The 22,494-nt window shown below is 35.2% G+C and overlaps 1 protein-coding gene across 4 annotated transcripts in view; it reads left to right on the top strand.

The window, feature by feature from the left end:
- LRBA (LPS responsive beige-like anchor protein) overlaps nt 1-22,494 on the top strand; it is a 377,228-nt gene that overhangs the window by 85,324 nt on the left and 269,410 nt on the right. For 3 of the 4 annotated variants that reach the window (XM_021393535.1, XM_021393538.1, XM_021393536.1), the window contains 4 exons: nt 4,676-4,809; nt 14,325-14,403; nt 14,682-14,815; nt 17,050-17,111. In XM_021393535.1, coding sequence (XP_021249210.1) covers nt 4,676-4,809; nt 14,325-14,403; nt 14,682-14,815; nt 17,050-17,111 — 409 coding nt within the window. The remainder of the gene's footprint in view (nt 1-4,675; nt 4,810-14,324; nt 14,404-14,681; nt 14,816-17,049; nt 17,112-22,494) is intronic. The other variant, XM_021393537.1, reaches the window with a different exon arrangement.

Genomic DNA, 22,494 nt, shown 5'->3' with positions numbered 1-22,494 from the left:
GTAAATTCCGACTTCAAGCCTTAAAAATTTGATTTCAAATTAAAAAGGAAAACAAGAGATAGTTACATGAATGGGGCAATTTAACTATCATTTTTACAATAGAGTTGAAGTCTGCTTGATATACATGTTAAGAATATTTTTGTGCATTTTTTCAAGTTTTTATTATTTCTTCTGTATCTGAATATTATGACTACAGATGTTATAATTGACAAGTGCAACCAGAAATAATAGAGTTAACTGAAATGGTGTGGTACTTCAAATATCAAGAAGTAAAATGTATTGATGGTTTTCTTCTGTGACACATCTCTAGCCATGTGTGAGGTTGCTGAATGTTTGTTGCTATTCTGATGAAATTAGTGTATGTTTATGGATGTTTCAAAAATATATTGCTTTTGTAGATTTAGTGAAACATATTGCAAGGCTACGTATTACAAGGCTTCATATTTATTAATATTCACATGTGTAAAAATATTTAATTTTTAAAAAGTACTTATTTAGCTACAAAGAATTATTCTGTGTAATTTTTGGAAGCAAGTGCCCTGTTATTTGAGACAAGTTAGAAGCACGTTAATTTCTAATATGCTTCTCTGATTTACCTGATTTAATATGGCAAATACTTCATAATTCCCATGTGGTTTATTTACTACAAAATTTAATTGGGATTTTTCCACTCTCATGCATTTTTTTTCACTAGTAACATTTAGTTTACTTATATTAGCATTTAAATAATCTTGTAAAAAAAAAAATTAACTGGTACATCTCTACCTAAATATTCAGAGAAAGCACCACATTACTATACAAACAAGTAAAAATGCAAGAAGCTAATAATTTGAATGAAAGAAAATGGCCAATTTTTATGCTTCGAGTGTGTGGTAACTGTTTCATTTGTTCTTCAAAAATGTGTATTTCCAGTGGAAATGGAACAGGAAAACGTGCACAGAAGTAAACATTTCACTACAAATAATGCAGTGGTGCTCATCTATAAAATAATTTAAATATTTTGATGCTTTAGTTCATTGTTTTGGAATACTTGAAGCACTTTTGAACGAAGTAGTTATGGCAACTGGCCATAAGGTAAAGAGAGAAGTACACTTGGAAATTTGAGATTTCTTTACATTATATTTTTGGTCAATATCTGACACTTCTTTTGGCTACGAGCTTCAGATTGATGCTGCTTTCGCTTTCTTTCCTTGCCAAAAATGCTGTTTGTTTTATTTAAGTTATTTCAGTTGACCTTTGAAGGCGACTGTCTAAAATAAGTTCTGTTCAGAACTAGCAGTATGAGGTGAAAACAACTTTATGGTGAATTGTTCAATGACTCTGTTTTCTTCCAAGTTTTAGTCTTTTAAATGTGAAGCAGCTATTTCTCCATCCACTGAACAGCTGCATTTTATCTTGTTGAATGCTTAAGAAGTGCAGCAGAAGTCTTTTGTCGTGGTGCATCGTTAGCACTCTCTGAATCCTTAAGCAAGTTTGTAACAGGGGACCAAGATCTAAAATGGCCTCTAAACAGAGGAATTATGGTGGAATTCATGAAACAGTTTTTTTCTTGATCTAAAAGCTTAAAAAAAAATTGTCAGGTTTGAAAAACCATCAGTTTCTCTGAAGACTTTTCTGAAGTGGGAGTGTTTCTTGCTTGGAGCATGTGGGAACTGTGGAATAGGCACGTGTGCATTAATGTATACTGTTTGTGCACTGCATAGGTTTTTCTGTATTTCGAAATGTGTAATTGTTCATTTTTGTTCACTGAATCAAAGTGAAAGGAATGAAGTTGTGTAATTTACTACTACTAAGTCTGCCAACAGCTCTACTTTGAAGCTGTGTATTTGTGCCGTATTCATAGTGCTAAGTATCTTCCTTAAAGTGAATGCCATTACTAAGTTAATTAATAAGTTTAATTAATAAGTTAAATTATAATAAGTGTTGGAATATAATTCCTTTTTATGTTTTTGATGGAGAGTAATTTACTGAATGAATGAGAGTGGTAGCTTTACGTGTTTGTCCAACCCTCTACAGATTTGAGAGTGAGAAGCTATGCAAAAGATCATAAAAGGCAGAAAGGACTATTGCGGTCACCCACTGCTGTCACAGCCCAGAAAAAAAACCTCTCTAATTTCTTTGCTTGAATGCACCTCTCCTTGGGTAGCTATAGAGAATCTCGCAACTTACTGAAACTTCTCCCTCAGTGCAGCTACACTAGAGCGTGCTGAAGGTCAGTAGAAGTTTACAGGATAGAATGATAATATGTAGTGTTGTGTCAGAAACAGCACAGAAAACAGAAGACTTACAGTTGGGATTTCTTTCACGTCTCCATCAATTGCCACGTATAGGAGAACATGTTTATTTCTGTATTTTCATCCAAAATGGAGAGGTTTCTAATACCTGAAGTTAGAAGTCCATCCAGTTACATGCATCTGATATTTTTAAGATATGCATCTGAGCTACCCTTTAAGTCTTCAAATACCAGCTGCTTCCTCATTCCTGGAGCTCTTAGTGGAATCATGGAATAGGATCTGTAGTGTTCGTAGGCAGAGGGCACGGCCATCCTGCTTTGATGTTTCAAGAGAATTATGATAGACTTTAAGCCCTGGAAACATAAGACTTTCTAACTGCAAAGGACTCTGCAGAAGGTAATTTGATGTCTTCCAATTTAAAATTAGTAACATCAATCATATCTTAAACAGCCACAACCTATATGTGCATAATTGGTGTCTACAGATGGCACCAGAATTTGCCACTAAACGTTCTGCCATACCAAGTTGTATGCAGTATAGTTGTGGGTATATTTGTTGACAGCAAATGGATATTTGTTTCTGTGTCTTAGTGTGCAAATAAACATTTCCAGCTCAGTCACTGAGACCTCATGCAGTCCATACAAATAGACATATATTTCTAACATGTCTGTTTAAATTGCAGTTAATATTATTGGTCAGTATTTCTTGAATTGGTTACAAGAACTTAAAATCTGTAAGGGAATACACCTGGACGTTAATGCTGCATTTTGAAGACGGGGGAAACGTCCAGGCATTTACTATGTGTGGATGGATCATCTACCAAATAAACTTGCATGAATTTCTGAACACCTTCCCAGAACTTGAATGCATGTTACAGCTTAGCAGTAACAGTTTCCAGGCAGCTAGTGTCACACAATATTGAGCAAAGTACCCTCTTCTTAAACCTTGGTAATACAGAATTAATTGATAGCGCAGATATAATTTAGAAGATGGTCTGAATAAATGAATCTTTTGAGTGCATTGTTCATTTTTTGGGGAAACTGACATGAATGTACCAGCAAAATGCATGGTTTGGGCACAGTATCTAGGCTTGGGGCTCAGGTGTTGTTGCTTCTGTTTTTTAGTGTATAGTTAACATTAGCAGTCACCCTTATAATGATACGACATGTACTACCTCCAAGTATGGTGGCTGCCTACTCCTGCCATTAAAAAGGGTTGATTTGGTCAGTAACATTGTCTTGCTTCTATGACATTCTTTGAACTGAAGAAGGGAGTCAAATACAATCCATTCTTTTCTCGATTGTAGCGAGAATGATTTTAGAAATATTTAACAGAACTTCTTGATAACTATTATCACACCTTAATTTGGGTCATTTCTAAGTTACTTTATTTAGAAAAGGAATGTTTTAAAGCTATTAAGGGAATAGTTTCAGTGTGTGGTTATAGTACTGCCAACAAAAGACGTGATTAAATAAATTGAATGTTGAAGACTTTCGGCTTACGGTTAACACCAGGTAATTAAAAGTAAGCGCTGCTGTGGGAGTGCATTATATATCAGCTGTAGTCTTTACCTCATTAGCTGGGTTTTTGCATGTTTATGGAGCTAACTTGCAATTAAAAATGCCTTTAACGTATGCTTAACAAGGCCTTTTAGGTATTTGGAATAAAGTGCTACAATTTAATTGAAATTTGTATGGCATAAATAGATGTCTTAGTAACATATGAGATAAATCTCCATGCCTAACTTCCCACTTCGCATCTTTTCCTCTTTAATGCTGACTATAAGGCCTGAAATTAAACTTGCATGAAAAATTGAGATTTTCTTGTACTGCTAAGAGTATTTTGATATGTCAATCAAACTATAATTATATAAAGTTATACTCAAACTTATGTTATTAGCTATATGCTTATTTTTATGTATTTTTGTATTAGCTATATGTGAAAGTTGTATAAATGTTAAGATATCCAGCAGAATCGGTGTATATATAATTTTTAGCTGTAGTGTATCCTTCAATTAGTTTTCAGTTCTACATTAGAACATCAGAAGGAGTATACTGTCTAGGCAACCCTTACTATAGATTTTATCTTCGTTCATTTTGAATACTGTGATGTCTTTTGTAAATAGTTGTCCAAAGTTTAAAAGCGAATCTTAGGGAAACTGAGATGAAAAGTAAAAGCTATTTGCAAGTCACTTATCCTTCTTATCTTGTAACTATGTGCTTGTTGCATAGTGATTTTGATGAACTGGATTTGATATTAAGCTACTGTAAAAACTAAACAGCAGTGAAGTGTCCTTTTGGATAAGATAGATCACCAAAAAAGAAAGTAGAGAATGAACAACAATTTGGCAGGACACAGAAGTGTATGTGCTACATTTGTAAACAAGGATCTTGTGTGAACTTTCCTAGAGTATTAATTGTTAACTTATTGTCTTCATGTAGGAGTGTTGTCGTACCACCGAAGAAATCAAACATTTCCTCTACTACAGCTGCTATGGGTATTCCTGCAAATGCTGTCAGTGTGGTTTCTTCTTTAGATTCGGCCCAAGCCCCAGATTTGTCAGGAGAATCTCCTGGTGAGTAAGAGTAGCACTTCCATACTTGCTTCCCTTTTCCCCACCATCTGCTATGAATGCAAATGAATAAATTTTTATGTGATTTCCTAATAACTGTGAGTTCTTCAGTATATAACCATGTATTAAATCACCACAGATGAATAGATTAAAACAACTGTTTTTCAGACATGAAATCATTAGTTATTTTCAGGTGTAATACTGACTTATATGTATAAGCTGTTTATATATCTGTTTACATATGAGTTATTTCTAGTTATTGATAGTTATTGCTGGTTATGTACTCTTAGTGGAGGATGTGTCTATTTGGGAAGGTAGTGTTTTGTACTTTCCTTTTCTTCTTTCTTTCTTTTTTTCTCCCCTAAATTACTGGAGTGTATCTGGTATAACATCTCCTAAATTATCAAGTCGGCCAAAAGGGCCTTTGAGACTTCTATATCCAGCATACTTCTGTATCTATATCTATGCCATGTAATCTCCTGTAGTAGTTTATAGGCTTGCATTTGTTATCTGCGCCTGTAACAAAGACCAGTACCAGATACTTTTGTAGAACCATAGAATTGTTTGAGTTGGAAGGGACACTTAAAGGTCTTTACAGTACTCTACAGGAAAATAAATGCGATACTGAATTAAACTGGATGAATTGTCAGTGAATTCATATTTGTGAACCCATGTAAGATTTCATACTTTTGGATGTTTTCTGATGATTTATCACGCAGATAATTTTATTATCCTTAGTTTTGGTGCTGTAGATGCACAAAAGCTTAAAAAATGAAAACAAAACAAAACTGACAAAGCAACAATGAACAAAAAGAACCCAAACATATTCCCTTCTTTTTTTAAAAAAAGAACAACTTACAAAAATAATATTATATTTAAAAACAATACAAACCTCTATTAGACTTCTTTGGGGTATTATTTTACCTCTTAGCTGAACAAGTGCACATCTGATCCTGTTAAAGTAGTATAATTACACAATTATTCTGATTTTAAAAAGCAGTCATGATTTATTAGCTTGTGTTTCACGTAAACACATTATACTGTTTTTAACAGACTTTTTTTTAACCTAAAATATATTTAAAAATTGTAGGACATTTATCTGAGGGTGTATTCGTTAATGCTAATTAGGACTTAAAATTATATAGAAGTGCTTCCAGTACCTTTAGCCTGAGGTCAGACTCAGTGTTGCTGCAAACTAATTGCTTTGGACAGTTTTTTTCAGTGGGGACAAAATGGAGTAGGTTGTTTATAAGCAAAGTGGTCCTTTGAACCCTTAGTCTCTCTGGTTGTTCCATGTGAGATAAATGATATTTAGCCTTATGTGCTGTTTCAAAGGCATGCTTTTCTGCTTAGCCATGTTGAAGTCACAAGGCTATGTAGGTTCTCGTGATTTTGTATGTGAAGTTGAATGTCAAGACTTGGAACTGATTTGCATCTTAATGAAGGAAATATCAATTTTCAGTGGTTAAGCTTTTTTTCCCTCCATTTTTATGATTTGTATCCAAATTGCAAAAGTAAAAAATATAATCCATTCTCATGTCCTCATGTGTCTAGCATGTACTTGTTGTCGTCTTCAACTGCTCGTTATGTTTCTTAGGGAAATCCAAAAGATTTTGTTCCAGCCATGATAAATGAAAAGCTATTGAAACCTAATACTTCCTTATTCTTTGCAAAAATGGGAATCCATTTAATCATTGAAACTGCAGGAGGAAGCTCTGTAGTAGTTTAGGAATAATGTTTGGACTAGGAAAAGACGCTGTCTTAAAATGCCAGTGTGCTTTGGGGAAGATCGGCTCTGAGAAGCAAATCTGTTTTTAAAAGTATAAAACCTGATGTACCCTGAAATTGTTTTTTAAATTAAGTTATAATGTATTAATTTCTTATCTGATTATCCAGATTAGATACGGGCTTAATTATTACCATTTCTTAAGTCAATATTTTTTTGCTCTTAATGTCAACAAATCAGATAAACACTGATTTTCAGATGTATTCAACCTTTTAAGAAAGTATAGAAGAAATACAAGTGTCCCTGAGCCTGCGGAATGTATAAGAAGTCCAGACAGTAAACAATACTGATGTGGTTCGTAACTGTGTGTGACTTTCAGCATGTCTAGGAATTCTGGCAAAAATTCTACACCTAATCTGAACTGATATGCATAAAAAGAAACTAATCAGGATACAAATATTAGACATGTTTAGACTGGCAGTCTAATTAATTAAAAGAAGCGAAGGGTTAAATGAAATCAAGATTTTGAACAGAATGTGAAGCTTCTTTTTTCCTAGTAAAATAATGGCATGGAAACAAAAAAAGTGCAGAGTTAGCGTAGTTTTTGTTTGTATGGATTAGGTAAATTGCACACGTTTAAGTTTCAAATACAGTTCTGTATAAGGGCTTTAGCTTTATTGGATTAACACTAAGACAAGTTCCTAGAAAATCAAAATAAAAGTAATTTTTTCCCTGAGTTTAGATCATGTTTTTCACTGTATTTTGCCTACATACAGCTGAGTTAATACTTCATACTCATTTTTTTTAGCTAATGTTTTTTGCAAGTCTGTTTACTTAATCATTAAGGATTTTTTTTTAAACAGCTAAGACTGGGAATATGTATAATGAGTATAAATTGTAGGCTTTCACATTTTTATGAAAGTTATTTATTGAACAATGTTGCTACATTTCAAACTAAATTTCAGCTGCTTTTTTATAATTTTTTATAATATTTTATAAAATGTTTCATATCCACTTAATACATTTTAAAAAGCAACTAAGCAAATAGAACCTTTGCATATAATGCTTACTGTGTACACTTGTGTTGCTTTACTCAAAAACAGGAGGTAAAGACATTGAAATGAAATTAAACAGCAAGTGACAGCGTTTTAGCTGTAAGATGTGTATAAGCATAATTTGGAAATAAGTTTTAGGTAGTATGTGAGCATCCTCCACCTACAGGTGTAGTATCAAAATTGCATGCTGAAATATTAGTCCTTATAGTTTCAGAGGTCTCTGTTCATGTCTGTGTGTGCTTAGAATTGATCTGTCACGTCACCAGTATTTTTTCCTAGAGTTTTTAACTTGCCTGTAGCTCAGAGTCTGTGAGTATCTCAGATATTTGACCCTTAACATTGTCCAAAGCTTGCTGGACTTTATATCAAGTGGATGTGACATGTCCTGGCCTACCAAATATGAAGTGTTGACAAGTTGAAAAGACAACCATCTCAGCTCATTCTATTCCTCTGATACTCTGAAAGAGAGTGAAAACATTATTTGGCTTCAAACAGTGTGTCCTTTTAGCAGAAGCTTCTTCCCATTCTCTTACTCAAACCACTGAATATTTCAGAGTACAAAAAATTTTCCTGAGTACAAATCTGCCCCTTGTGATCTAAACTTGCTTTTGAATATTTCGGTGGTGGCTCATATCTGGGCACATCTTCTGCTGGAATTGTTAACCCAATTTTTGAAAGATCCTGAAAATGAATGGAGAAAACAAAGCCTATTCTTAGCCCTATCTTACGGAGGGTGGTATTGAGCAAAAAAGCACCATTTATGAGTGATTACCCAGGGAGCAGGGATACACTTGAGTTGTTTCTTCCTAGAATTTACTGCAGGCAGAATGTGAGATTTGATGTTTTACATGTGAAGTACTCAGGAGGGGCTATTGGAAAGGCAGGACTTGGTGAAGATGTCCGAGCTACTGTGAATGTACAATAGTAGAGTGTTTGTATTTCTGTTTGTCCCTTAGTTTTCTTTTTAAACTTCTCAGTTACAGTTGTAATGTTCTGAAGTGGTATGAACTTCTTTTGAACTATTTGGCAATTCGCTTTCCAGTTGTTTTGTGTGATGCTGAGTTTGTCTATTTGTGTACTTAAAAGAATTGCATATGTATGTTGTTACCATTACAATGTGATTTTGAGGCTTTTGAATAACTGGAAAATGTTTGGTTTTTATAAAGAGGGTGTATGAAAGCAAGAGGCAAGCATGAATTGCATCTTGTCCTTACTGGCACTCCCAAGTGTAGAAAGCACTGAGGAGTTCCACTCAGTTTGTGTTGTCTGCCCCCTTCCCCCTCTGCTTCTCCTGAGCAGAGGCATTGTCTGTTCCTCAAAGTCTGAAGTTATAAACAAGGCCATTTCAAAGGCTGAGGTGAAAACAGGGATGGGTACTTGGAAGGAAGCTGGGAATAAGCACTAACACGAGATTAAAAAAAAAGAAAAAAGGAATTGTGACTCCTTCTTAGTCCTACACACTGGAAAATGTAAATTTTCTCCCACAGACTTCTGCTTTTGCAAAGAAGAGTGGTGTTCATTGATTTTTATACAGAGATGAAAATATCTTCAAGTCTGGATGTAAAGTGGGAGACAGGCTCAAGTTAAAGTGCATACGAAGTGAGTTACCATCAGTGCAGCAGTAATTCAAGAAACCTATTGGAATACAATAAGTATTTCAAAGAGCATTTCAACTTGACAGTAACAGTAATTGAAGACTAGTTACCAACAAGTTTAATGACACTTTGAAAATAATCTAAAATGTTAATGACATGCAATGGAATATTTTAATACTAGTATGAAAACAGTTTTAGAACAGCTTCTCTTCAGAGCGCACCATGGTTTTGTGAAATCTGTTTTGGTTTAACCTGCAGACATGTTTGTGTAACAGATCTTTTATATTAGCTTGTAAAATCTTTCATTGTAGTCTTTCATTTTACACTTCCAACCCTGGAAGTGTATTTTTGAATGAGCTCATTGTTTTACCGGATACTCCTTTCATAAAAGGCATCAGTGTATTTCAATATGGTAGATCTGTTGTACAAAATTAAGAAGTGTAACTGAGTTGTTTGCTTTTTAACTTGTCTCTATCTTCCCAGACTGAAGTGTGTCATGGACTGTTTCTGTATTGCCCACACGTATTCTGTAAGTGCTTGTGCAAAAGCATTAAGATCTTACAGAAGGAGTTGCTTTAACAATATTTTATTGCTAGAAATGTTATTTGTTTAGACCCTTGGGGACCTTGAATAAACAATAAGGTTTCACTGCAAGGGTGCTAGACAGATGATCTATTTGCATTTTCTTTTATGTCCTTGCTAATGTCTGTAAAACTGTCAGTTTGAAGGAGCCAGTTTATCAGTGAAAGGATAAGGAAGAGATAAGTTGGTTTAGTTCCACATGTTTGAAGTAGCTACTGCTCTTACCCACATGTGTGTTGTAGATGAAAATATGCTACTGAACTGTTTTTTTTTTTTTTTCGGAGCTGGACTATTAGAATAAAAAGGCATTTCTGAGTTAAAGTCAAAAATAAAGTGTTTTCACAAAACACAAATGGAATACAAATACCACGGTGCATACTGATCACATCTAAAATTCTCAGCTGTGATAAATTGGAGAGTCACCCTTTTTGAGTGAAATGAGTCTGAGTTTGGAATGTGAATATAGGGTCATGATAAACATGGAGAAATTTAGACCATAAATGTCCTTACATAATCTTAAAATGGAATATCAGTTTGTGTAGCTGCCTGGATTCCTGACTTAAGCTTTTGTCAAATTCAAATTATCAGTGCTCTTTTTTTTTTTGTTCTGCATTTGAAAGTTGATCTTAACTTAAATCTTACTGGTTTTTGACTTATGCATTTAGACCTAATTGTTCTCTGTTATGCACAGTTTGTTTTGATTTCTGGAAAGAAAAGTAACATTCTCACTTTGTTGTTAGAGAGTTCCTTTACCTGTCACCATTTTTGCCAATGCTATTGTGTGTTTAAAAAAAAAAATCGAAAACCTAGTATTCAGTGCATGTTTCTTTATTAGCCTCATGATGGCTATTATGCCCTTTCATTGTCTTAGCAGTGGTTTCCCTTGATTTTTTTTCTAATTTTTCCCTCAATTATTTTACTTGGGGCCTAAATAAATTTAACTGTAAAACTCCTGCTGTCCTGCTGCACTGTTAAAGCCTTTTTTTTCATTTTCCTTTTACTTTTGATGATTTTGACATACTCAAAGATTAGTGGATTACTGGTCACAGGTTTATATATAGTTAAAAGCCTGGATGAATTTATACAACAAAATATTCTGCTTGTGCAGACTTTCTTATTTTGGAGGCTTTAGATATCATGTCAGTCCTGTATTCTGTTCATCTTCCCCTGTCAGTGTGCAAATTTCAACACACAGGCAGTGTATGGGCTGAAGTCTGTCACCAGGCAGTTTTGTATTAAGTTAGAGCACTTTTTTAAAATTGAGAATAGAGGTGCTGGGCTTTAGAGAGAAAATGGAGAATTATAGTTAATAATTTAAATACAAAAGTTACCATTAAAATGAATTATTTTCAAGTTTCAATCCAACAGGCAATGTGGAAAGAAGTATTGCCTATATTTAGGTATGAACATATGTATAAAAAAAAAAAATCAATATTAACCCTGTTAAGAAGTCTAGTCTTTTGAGTTGAAAAGGTTGCTGAATTGCGACTTTTTTTTTCTTTTTTTCTTTTTTTTTGCTTTCTGAGGTCTTTGGGTTTTTCTTTGTTTTTGTTTGGTTATGTTTTTGCTAATTTTCAGCATGTCATTTGAATGCTTCCTATTTGGAAAGACCAAAATGCATTTTGGTGGTTTGACTGTGTAAAACTTGATTCAAAAAAAAAAAAAAAAAAAGCATTATATGTATGAATGCTAGTTATCAGAAGTACTTTAAAAGCTAAAATTGAAAAATACTCTAGCTATCCCATTGAATCCAGCTGTCCCTCTAAGGAAATATATCTTTGATTTGCCTCAACTATATGAATTATTTTGGAAAGATTGCGTAGAAGATTCAGACTCTACCACACTTTCAGCTAATGCTTTTTGTGTACTCGTTTGTCCCTCATTCTGTATAGCCCACCCAAACTTCTTTCTGACCCCATCATCCCACATAAAAGTCAAAATAAGAGCTTAATGGTGAAGTTTTGAAGAGTGAGCGATTCACATTCACATAGAAATCTACGTATGAAGACAGGAAAAATAAAAGGAGAACTCCTTAGCATTTTGATGTATTGGTTTTGTTAATTAGTTTCTGCATTGCCTTTGTAACGCGATTAGAGAAAAGCGTCATCTCGCATGATAGAAAGTGCATCGTTGGGGAAAAATGTCAGTGTTTTAGAGAAGAAGTTTGAAATGTGACAGGAGAAATAACCTTAGTATCAAGGATGTGTAGAATCATATAGAATGGCCTGGGTTGAAAAGGACCATAATGATCATTTAGTTTCAACCCTCCTGCTTTGTGCGGGATTGCCAACCACTAGACCAGGCTGCCCAGAGCCACATCCAGCCTGGCCTTGAATACCTTCAGGGATGGGGCATCCTTCCAGTGCATCACCACCCTCTGTGTGAAAAACTTCCTCCTGATATCTAACCTAAACCTCCCCTGTCTCAGATTAGAACCATTCCCCCATGTCCTATTGCTATCCACCCATATATACAGTTGTACCCTCTCCTGTTCATACACTCCCTTCAAGTACTGGCGGGCCACAATGAGGTCTCCCCAGAGCCTTCTCTTCTCCAAGCTAAACAAGCCCAGTTCCCTTAGCCTTTCTTCATAGGAGAGGTACTCCAGCCCTCTGATCATCTTGGTGGCCCTTCTCTGGACCTGTTCCAAGCTCTCCACATCTTTCTTGTGCCAGCGGCCCCAGGCCTGGACGCAGTACTCCAGATGGGGCCTCACAAGAGCTGAGTAGAGGGGGACAATCACCTCCCTCTCCCTGCTGGCCACTCCTCTTTTAATGCAGCCCCGAACATAGTTGGCCTTCCGGGCTCCCTGTGCACATTGCTGACTCGTGTCTGGCTTCCTGTCCACCAGGACCCCCAAGTCCTTCTCTGCAGGGCTGCTCTCAAGGAGTTCTTCCCCCAGGTTGTATAAATACCTGGGATTGTGCCGGCCCAAGTGCAGTGCCTTGCATTTGGCCTTGTTGAACCTCGTTAGGTTCACATGCGCCCACTTCTCCAGCCTGTCCAGGTCCCCCTGGATGGCTTCCCCCTACTGTATCGACTGCACCGCTCAGCTTGGTGTCATCTGCAAACTTTCTGAGGGTGCACTCGATGCCATTGTCACTGTGTACTTTGCCTTCTTTTTACAAATTTATTTGACTTCAGTCAAGTAGAAAAACATTGGAAAGTTGCAGATGTCACCTTCTGGTAGATGTTTTCAAGATCTTAACAGAGTAGTTCCAGAAAGGTTGTGTTTAGTTGAGCGCACACCAGTGTAGGTAGGGTGATGGGGAGTTTTTCTGCAGTCATTGTTCTGAGAAGGATCAGGTCTTTGCTAAGCTAGATGTGGGAACTGGTATGATTAAACTCTTCTTTCATGCTTCCCCCTGCCACCCTACTCCAGCAGCAATGGGAGTCTGAAACTGTCAAGGTAAGAGGAAAGAGAATAGGACAGGGCCTTAAGCTGAGAACAGATAGGATTGCAGATGGACTAGAAGTGGTCGTGTTCCCAGAAATTCACAGAAATCCGTCTGCTAAGATTCATTCCTCTCTATAGTTTGGAACACAGTGCAAGATTTGTGAGTTTCACCATTCCTGTCCTGGCAGCAAATACCTGTGAAATCTCTGGCTGTTTTGCTTAGCCTTTCTCTATCATTAACACCAATCCATACGGCAGTATGAAGTCTATGTTTCTCTTTATATACTGAACAGCATTTACTACCCTGCTGATGAGAGCCATGTAGTATTAGGCATAATAGAACTGCATGGGGTTTTTTTTTTTTTGTAAGTACAGGACACATAAATGACCCAGACTTCACTATCAACCTTTGAATAATCGATATGACACAGTTAATACTTCATAAATGAAGTTATACTGCTGCCATCATGCTAAGAAAGCTGGTGGTGCAATGGATAATTTTATCGTAGCTGTCTTTGTCAGAGTCCTGGTGTGGCAAAGCTTTAAACTACACTCGCTAGTTTTGTATGCTGCTTTATTTTGAAAGAAATGTGTTGTTAATGTTAGACAGAAGATAAATGGTTTTCTGTTAAAGAAAATTTGGATGAGCCTTCCAGTAACCAAGAGAGATGCTTTAAAATGTTACCACTTGGCTTTATATTTGTATGTATTATTAGTTTTATTATTAGTTGTGCATATTAGTACATTGCAGGAGTATTAGGTTATGTAAGTCATTACATGTATTCTCTGTTTCGAGGTTGTAAGCGTTCTTAAATTTATTCAGACATGTAGGTGATAAGGCCAGAAAGGATTGCTGCAGTTTAGTCCAAGTCCCTCCACAGAGCAGTTGGCAGGGCTTCCTTGCATTACTTTGTTTGTTCTGAGCAACATTTTAAAAGCTTATTAAGGCATATCTGGTAAATACAAATGTAATTAAATAAGAGTCTTATGGGCAAATAAAGTTTGTGGTACAGAGAGGTCAAAGAGATTATCTAGTCCCAAATGTACCTGAAAACAATGGCTTCTCAAAGGTAGAGCTTGAGACTTTAGTTTTTCTGGTCCAGACGTATAACCTCTGCCATGTGTTCTTATATAATTAGTTTGTTTATTACTCTCTCTTGTAGGAAGGCGATCATCTAATTCAAAACTGCCATCTGTCCCTACAGTTTCTTCAGTGCCTGAGGATTCTGCTTCAAATATGAGGTAACTACTTTAATTGAACATCTGAAGAGCTGTGCTGTGGCTTACCTTTTGATATTCCAGTTGATAATCCAATTCCACATTTTAATAAAAATCACTTAAGCTTCTTTGTTTTAGGTTGTTGTTGATGATCAAAACCTAATAAAGGCTTGGGAAAGTGTGAGCGTTGGGTTATTGTTGCCTTCTTATACATCTGTACCACTTTAACACTGGCAAAAATCTGTGCTCTGCAGAATTTCTCCAGCATTTTGTTTTGTTAATCATATGTATCTTTTTACTAGTATTACAGACAGACTTGAACATGCTTTGGAAAAAGCTGCCCCGCTTCTGAGAGAGATTTTTGTGGATTTTGCTCCCTTTCTTTCTCGAACTCTTTTGGGCAGCCATGGGCAGGAATTGCTGATAGAAGGTACAAGTAAGTTTCCATTTAAAAAAATATATATACTTGTTTTGTTTTATCTTAGAGACTCAAAATATCTCTTATTACTGCTGGTGCTGCCCTAGAGACATTTTTCTGCCTTCCTGCACAGCTGCCCACTGGATTTTGCTGCCTCTTCTTTTCTCTGTCTTTACTTCTAAGCCAGAGGTCATTGTCATTGCTGCCTCATATTTGCCGTATATCTACTACTTCTTTGGCTATGTCTCATCTGATAGCTTCCTATGTCTCATTAGGTCAGACCAGCTACTGTTCTATTTCAGTTTTCTGATTCTTCCAGGGAATTGTATCATAGAAGCTGATGTCTGGAATATGTTATGTGTACTTTAGAAAGAAAACTGGTGTTGGGGTCAACACAAAATTCAATATAGAGTGTAGAAACTTAAGTATATGAAATCCTTGCATTTTCATGGTGATGCCGTAACAGCAGGTATGTTGGAAACTGTGTCAGCAGAGGATATTATGGTGTATCTCTTATGCGTGAATCTTCTTCTGTCCTTTTGGTTTCTCACTGGCGGGTAGTAATGAAGGTAAGAAGAACATATTGAGAAGAATTCTCTGTCACATCTTAAGTGATAAAAATTCAAATGTACAGCAGTGATAGGGGCTTTTCCTAGTACTGATTGGTTGAGCTTGAGTGGATTGAGTTTTCTTTCTACTGATGGGTTTCTGTTTTTCCTAAAAAACTAGGCACAGTCCTGTAAAGCAGAGCTTAATGCTCTCAATTTAAAAAAGTCATATTTATTGGAATAATGTTAATTTAGAAGTGATCATGAGTTTTTCAGATTTCTCTTAATTTCATGATTATAAAACGGTTTTGTCCACCCATTTTTAGAGGAAAATCGCAGTTTTTGTTCAGTTGAAGCAGTGAATTGAATTAGGCCCTGAGCTTGTTGCAGCTTCCAGTAACTAAGTACTCTCATGCTGGAAGCTCATGGCTGTTCAACTTGTGCTGATGACTTATGTATGAGCAATATCTGCAAATGGTAAGGCTTTTTGAATTCGCTTATTTCCTGGATTATTAGGACAGGCATCCTGAATGTAGTGCTGAATAGTGTCACTGTTGTCAGAAGCACAGTTAGAGTATCAAACAGATTAGTGTTTGTATCAGACTTCGTGTTGTTAATCTTCACTGAAATTATTTATTTTAGGAATTTAACTTGCCTTTCAGAAATTAAACTTGCCTGCCTCCCAGAGCTTTTATGACAGGGAAAAGTCTATGAACTGTCACGCTAATATTCTCTGTAAGACTGAACAGGATAGGATTCTACTTTTGATTATACATACGGGCATTACCTTAGCTTACAAACATTTTAATTGAAGCTGCATTGTGGGCAAATTAATTTCATCCATTTAACTAGAATAAGTGATTTTTCTGAAATGTTTATTTACCAGGGAAATGAGTATCCTACTTGCATTTTCTTTGTGGATAAGGAGAATCTGGTTTCAAAATATTTTCACTGTAGTATTCATGATGTATACAGAGAAATGTGTATATTGTAGATTTGAAGGCCAAAAAAGAAAAAGAGGCAAGAAAATGACTGGGAATGAATAGTCAAAAAAAAAAAAAAAATCATTTTGGGGCTGAAAGAACAGTTATAGACTAACCCAAAACATCATGCAAATAGAAATAATAACAGTAATCAAATTAGTTTATAAACAATTGAGAATGTATAATAAGTTGCTGCTTGCACTTCTGCTAAGGTTTAGTGTGGGGTTAGGGGTCAAAGTACTAATAAGAGTGTTTGGGATGTCTGCTGCCATGAAACAAAATGGAAACTTGATTGATAGCTGGGGGCTGAATGGAGAACGTGCAGTGGAGAAAGCAAAGGTCATAAAGCCATTTCCCTTCTCTGCATATATAATAACCCAATCCTTCAAGAAGTAGCAAAATATAGATACAGTGGATTAATATAACATATGTTAACCACACTTCTGATCATTCTGAAATTCAAGCATTTATGAAACTGAATAATGGAGGTAATGTATTACTGTTAGCTGCATCTTTAGATGCAAAGCATGGAACGTATGGTTTTCCTCAGAAACTTTAATTTTATGCTGATAAAGTACAAAATTCTACTTTAAGTGGTATGAGAGTGTCACCTTTCTTTTATTGTTGGGATGCTTCTATAATACTTTACAATATTTTGTATTAAGAAATGATGCTACATAAACATGCATTTATGTCTAACATTATTTTTTTCCTTTTGTAGGCCTTGTGTGTATGAAATCTAGCAGTTCGGTTGTGGAGCTGGTGATGCTTCTTTGCTCACAGGTGAGATTTATGTAATGTCTGAATTGTTGTCTTTGAATACAATGGAAATCGCTGTGAAAATTTTACTTTACTTTAAATGTAAGATTTTGTGATTATTTTCAAAAGATTAGGTGCAAGGTCTATTGTCTTGACAGAAGCAGAAGTTTTTTTTATAGCAATTTTGAGTATTAGGTTGGAGAGAGAAGATACTGAAGGTTTTATGTTACCTTGCTGTTGAGTGTTTACATAACCTTGAAGTTGACATGCCTAAGTAATTCTATGCTGTCACTTTTGTAAGAGAAAATAGAATTAAGGAAATATTAAGGATATAGAAACAGATTGATATCTGCATCTTGGTGTGCTGAATCCTCTGGGATGAGTAGAATTTTTCCTTTTGTGTAGAGATTATGAAATGAATGATAAATGCTTTTGAAATCCTGTCATTCTTAATTGATTTGATGAGCAATAAGAATTGGAGAAAAATGTGTTAGCAATCCTGGTTGTCAGCTGTTTGGTTCCTGCTTCATTTCTGAAAGCAAAGAGGTTTTAGATATTTTGGGTGCAATTTTCACATTCTTAAATTTGTAGAAAAGAGACAGAGCCTAAATAACTTTCTCAAATTATGATTAAGGAATGTTATATGTTGTATTAATTGGATTTTCTTCTTGATTATTGCTTTCTTTTTTCTAATTAAATGGAAGAATGTTTTTACTGAGCCTTTCTTTTGGTGCCTTAAAAATGATACCTTTCTGGTAGTAAATTCCCCTACTTAAAACTTTAAAATAGCCTTTTTTAATGGGAATGGTATTGGTCTAGAGGTCAAGGGTTCTGACCCATTTCAAAACCTTTGACCTTCATTTACAACCGGTATGGTTTGCTTGCCTGACGAATAAGGATAATGCAAAATTAATGTTTCTTCACATCGATTTATTCGTTTTAGTGCCTATATTGCCAAATTTATTTAGAGTGTGCTGATAGACATTTCATGAATACAAATGAAAGAATCATAGAAGGTGTGAAAAATCAGTAGTCTGCATTGTCAATAGAATGCAATAAGAACAGTTACTTCTGGAGATTACACTTAATAGATTTTACAATGAACTAGTGAAGAGTAGTTATGTTTTCTAGTGAGCTTATTACTAATGAATGTATGTAGAAATTTGCTCATGTAGTTTTCCATTTTCTTCAGAAAACAAAAGTGCTTTTAATCTGAAAGAAATTTTATACTCTTTGTGGAAATTCTGGAATTTAGAGATGGTATTTTACGTATTGCAGTGCTGGAAAGCAGAATTGCTACTGATATAAATTAAAAAAGATTCTTTGCCACCAATAAATTCATATGGAAGTTTTAATGTTGCTCATTAATGTGTTAGAGTAAAACTAATTTGACTACTAAATATATGTCTGAAAGCTTTGTATTACCATTAAAAAAAATTAGTTTTTGGTATCCTTTCTCCTGGTTTCAATAACTAATGATTGACCTTTCCTTCTTTTTTTAGTAGGGTAATCTAATCTTTTAAAATCATGTTGTGCTCTGTACTGTACATCACTTGTTTGGTTGTGGGAAATGGAAAGGATAAGGAATAAATGACGTGCTCTAATGCGTCTATTTGTCATATGTGTCACAGTGCCATTTAATACTAATTTAATCAAATTGAGGATATAGTGATTGCTTAGTAGTGCTGGTTGCTGAGACTGAGGTTGTTCTTTGTGAAATAATAGAAAAAAACCAATAAAGTCACAAAGAACTCAAAATCTTTTTTAAGCTGCATAGCAGCTGTAGTTTTTGGCAGAATATGAAAAATGATGTGAGAAATGAATCTAAAATTAGCTCCAGATGTATACAGATTGTTCTGGGGTGATAATTACATTTTTCACTTTGAATTTTCCTAATTCAAAGAGGTCAGCATGGCAATCACAGAAGTGATTTATTTTGTTAAGAAGTGAACTGTCTTTTGCTACATGAAAGCTTGAGAGATATGAAATTGAATTTCAAGACGACATTTTACAGATACTGGGAGGAGATGGGATTGAGCTTGATTGATTTTTCCTTTTTTTTTTTTTTTTGACCAAGATAGGGTGGGAAGGGAAGTGATATCCTTTTGCTAAAATTTTAATTAATTTTTAAGAGGAGATGGAGAGGATGAAGTGCCAAAGATCAAAAGATCAGGTCAAAAACTAGTTTTTAATCACATAAATAATGTGCCATAGTTATAAAGTAAGTATCTGCAAATTTGATTTAAAACTTCACAAATTTGTCTGCCATCATTTTATGAAACTGCAAGACTGTTCTGATTAATCTCTTTGGTGTTTTTATGTTAACCCCTTTCTGAAAATTTGTTTTAAACATCATATATTTGTTGTAAGCACTTGATTTATTTTTTAAAACATATTTATTTAGATTTATGCCTGGAGTATTTTTTTCTCATTCTCAGAAGTTCAAAATGGAACAATAAAATCTCACAAGTCATTTTTCCCCGTAAAAATACAGGAATGAAACTCCTTCCCTGGTAAAGTGTTTAAAAATCTTAAGACAATAATTCCATGAAAGTATTATGGCACCTTGTAAATAATTTTTCTCCTTTAAAGTTTGTGTATTTGGGCACATGGAAAACAACCATCAGTACTGTGTTTTGTTTTTGTGTTTATATTTTGATGCATTGTTTTATGGTTTACACAAAGTAAAAGGAGAAACAGGTGGTTTGAGATGCAGACAAAAGGCTGTTTCTAAGGTGAAAACAGTTGTATATTTTTGATAGACACGCTACATTTTCAGACGTGTGTCTGTGCGTATACTTACATTTATATAAATCTATCATAAAGAAATCCTTCATTTAATATTACTGCAAAATGTTCCTGCTTATTTGACATTAATATCATTTTTGAAAGAATCGACGTTGCATTCAAGGCCACTTTATAAAAGCGTTGTGTTGCTCATCCTAATTCAGTCTGACACACATTCCAATAACACTACCTCCCTTCTAGGGTTTAAAACTAAATTTATGGCTGAGCATTGTGAAGTGCATCATTTAAAAATGGTTTCAACCCAAAACATCTAATAAATAAATAATGTGTATGGCTACTCAGTAGCAGACTTTCCAGACTAGAAATCATTCCATCGGATACTCAACAGTCCACTATCGGAGAGGGCTGTCAGATAAATCTTATAGTAGCTGCATTCATGTCCTGTAAATCACATGTTATTGTCTGAGCCTTCTGCCAGGTCATCTATTCTTTTCCCATTTATCAGAAATGCATACAGTACAGTGAACCTAGAAGCACCATCTAGTCTGGCCTGGTATCCTGTCGGGGTAATTAAACAAACCAAAAGAGTGAGGTCCTCTGTCTAATATCCCTTCTAAATGAGTGACGTCAGGACGGTAAAGATGTTCACGTGCTATTGTAAAGCAACGTTTCTGCTTGGGGAAACTCGATATCAGCCTTGAAAAAAGCATTTTCATCTAAAATGATGGTCGCTCTATGCCTAAACTCAAAGTACATCAAAACAGGAAAAACTGTCTCCTTCCCAGCTCTCTCATGAAGTTTCTAAAATGTATTTCTCCATTACTCACATACATGAAATGTTTGTTCTGTTATTGTAGATCCAAATTGAAAAGGTACAATAAAAGGTGAATAAAGCTCTCTATAATTCCTTGATGCCTTTTAATTTAAAGAATTGGCAACTCTTCAAAAATTCTTTATCCTTTTCGTAGTAGATGAACAGAACTGTCACTGGAACGTATGTAAGAGGACTAAGTAGGTTCTTCTTGTCAGATTTCTCTTTGACTTCAGAGCATCTAGGTTTTCTAGACCATAAAATAGACTTATTCTAACTGACTCAAATGTTTTCTAAAACTGGTGGAAAGCCATCCAACCTTCATAAAAGTTTAGGAAATAAAATTTTATAAATACTGCCTCATCTTTTTATGCTTCCTTCCCCACGCCATCCCTTGTTACACCCTGCTTGCTGCCTCAGTGCAAAGAGCTTCTTGGGTCTTCCTTCTGCTCCTCATCATTTCAAAGGGAGAGGTGATGGGATTTGCAAAACCAAGACCGATATTTGAATACATTTAATCTCTAGGTATTTTATCTTCTGGAAATGGGACTACAGCTTATTGCAATACAACTGCATAGTTGTAGCTATTGGATTTATACTGGACCTTGGTCAAATATAGTTTTCATGGGGAGATGAAGGAGAGCAGCATACTCATACTCTGGAAGTTTTTGTGTGCAATAATAGTATCTGCTTGTATGGCCCCAGGGAAATATGATCACAGCTGAATATGTCATGTGCTGTGCTGATACTTTTGGGGATGTTTTTTGGAGAGTAAAGCGTGATTTGAATCAGAGCATGTCTGTCTTCAAGACAGAGCAGAAAATAAGCTGATCAGTAGCATTAAAGAAAAACAAGTAATATTGTGAAAGCTGATCTGTGTGTAGGAAAACTCTACAGTTTTCAGTACTTTTTTTCTTGTGGAACTCTACACACCAAACTACTTATGATTGGTTCAATTGGTGAAAGGTTTGAAAGAGTGTTTTCCTTAAATGTTATCTTTCTTTAATGTGATATTTTATTAACATGCTACTAAAACAATTGCTTTTTGGATTATGTTGCTCATAGAGAATTCACATTCATCTTCAGTGTGGGGGAAAGTATTTTAATGGCATCATATCTCTTACTCCGATGAGGAATCATAATTATTTGAGCAATATCTACATAAGCCATGCATTCACGCACCTGTGAACAAACAGTTGGGCAACATTTCCCTCAAGAAAGTGTAATCTCGTGGTAGTTAAGATACTGCACACCATCCCCCTTCTCCATCCTCATGCTTAAATGTTTGTAAAACATCATAGGATCTTTAGGCTTTTCTGGATATTCTGTGCTCAGAAAGTTTTGTGTCTATGATCCAAATTCATTAGCTCAGGAATATATTTTGGCATTCTAAAATGTGGTAAACCTTTTCATTACTCAGAATTTTTAGCTGGTGTAGAAGATGGGCGGTTTTAGTTTTTGAGGCAGAAAATATAGCAGGACATACAGCGTTGCACTGTGATCTGCACTGGTTTCTAATTTACTTTTAAGTGCAATTTCATTTGATGGATAATTATAGTGGTCGTTAGGAAGTTTTAATTGAATTGGATATAGGTGATCTATAGAGCTACATCTCTGTGATACCATGGCAGCTGAAACTAACGAAAGCACCAAAACTCTGACAATATCCTGGTTTAGAAATAACAAAAATAAATGCTGTTTGAATTTTTTTTGTGTGCCTCGCTTGTTAGGTGATGACATCATCATCAAGATGGTATTTTCCTGTCTAATGACTTTGTGTGCTAATAACTGAAAATTAATTTAAAAATGATCTAATAATCCTTTAGATCCATGATTTGAAAACACGTA

The sequence above is a fragment of the Numida meleagris genome, chromosome 4 (genome assembly GCF_002078875.1).
Source record: "Numida meleagris isolate 19003 breed g44 Domestic line chromosome 4, NumMel1.0, whole genome shotgun sequence".
In the NCBI taxonomy this organism is placed as follows: domain Eukaryota; kingdom Metazoa; phylum Chordata; class Aves; order Galliformes; family Numididae; genus Numida; species Numida meleagris.
This window is presented reverse-complemented; position numbering and strand designations above follow the sequence as displayed.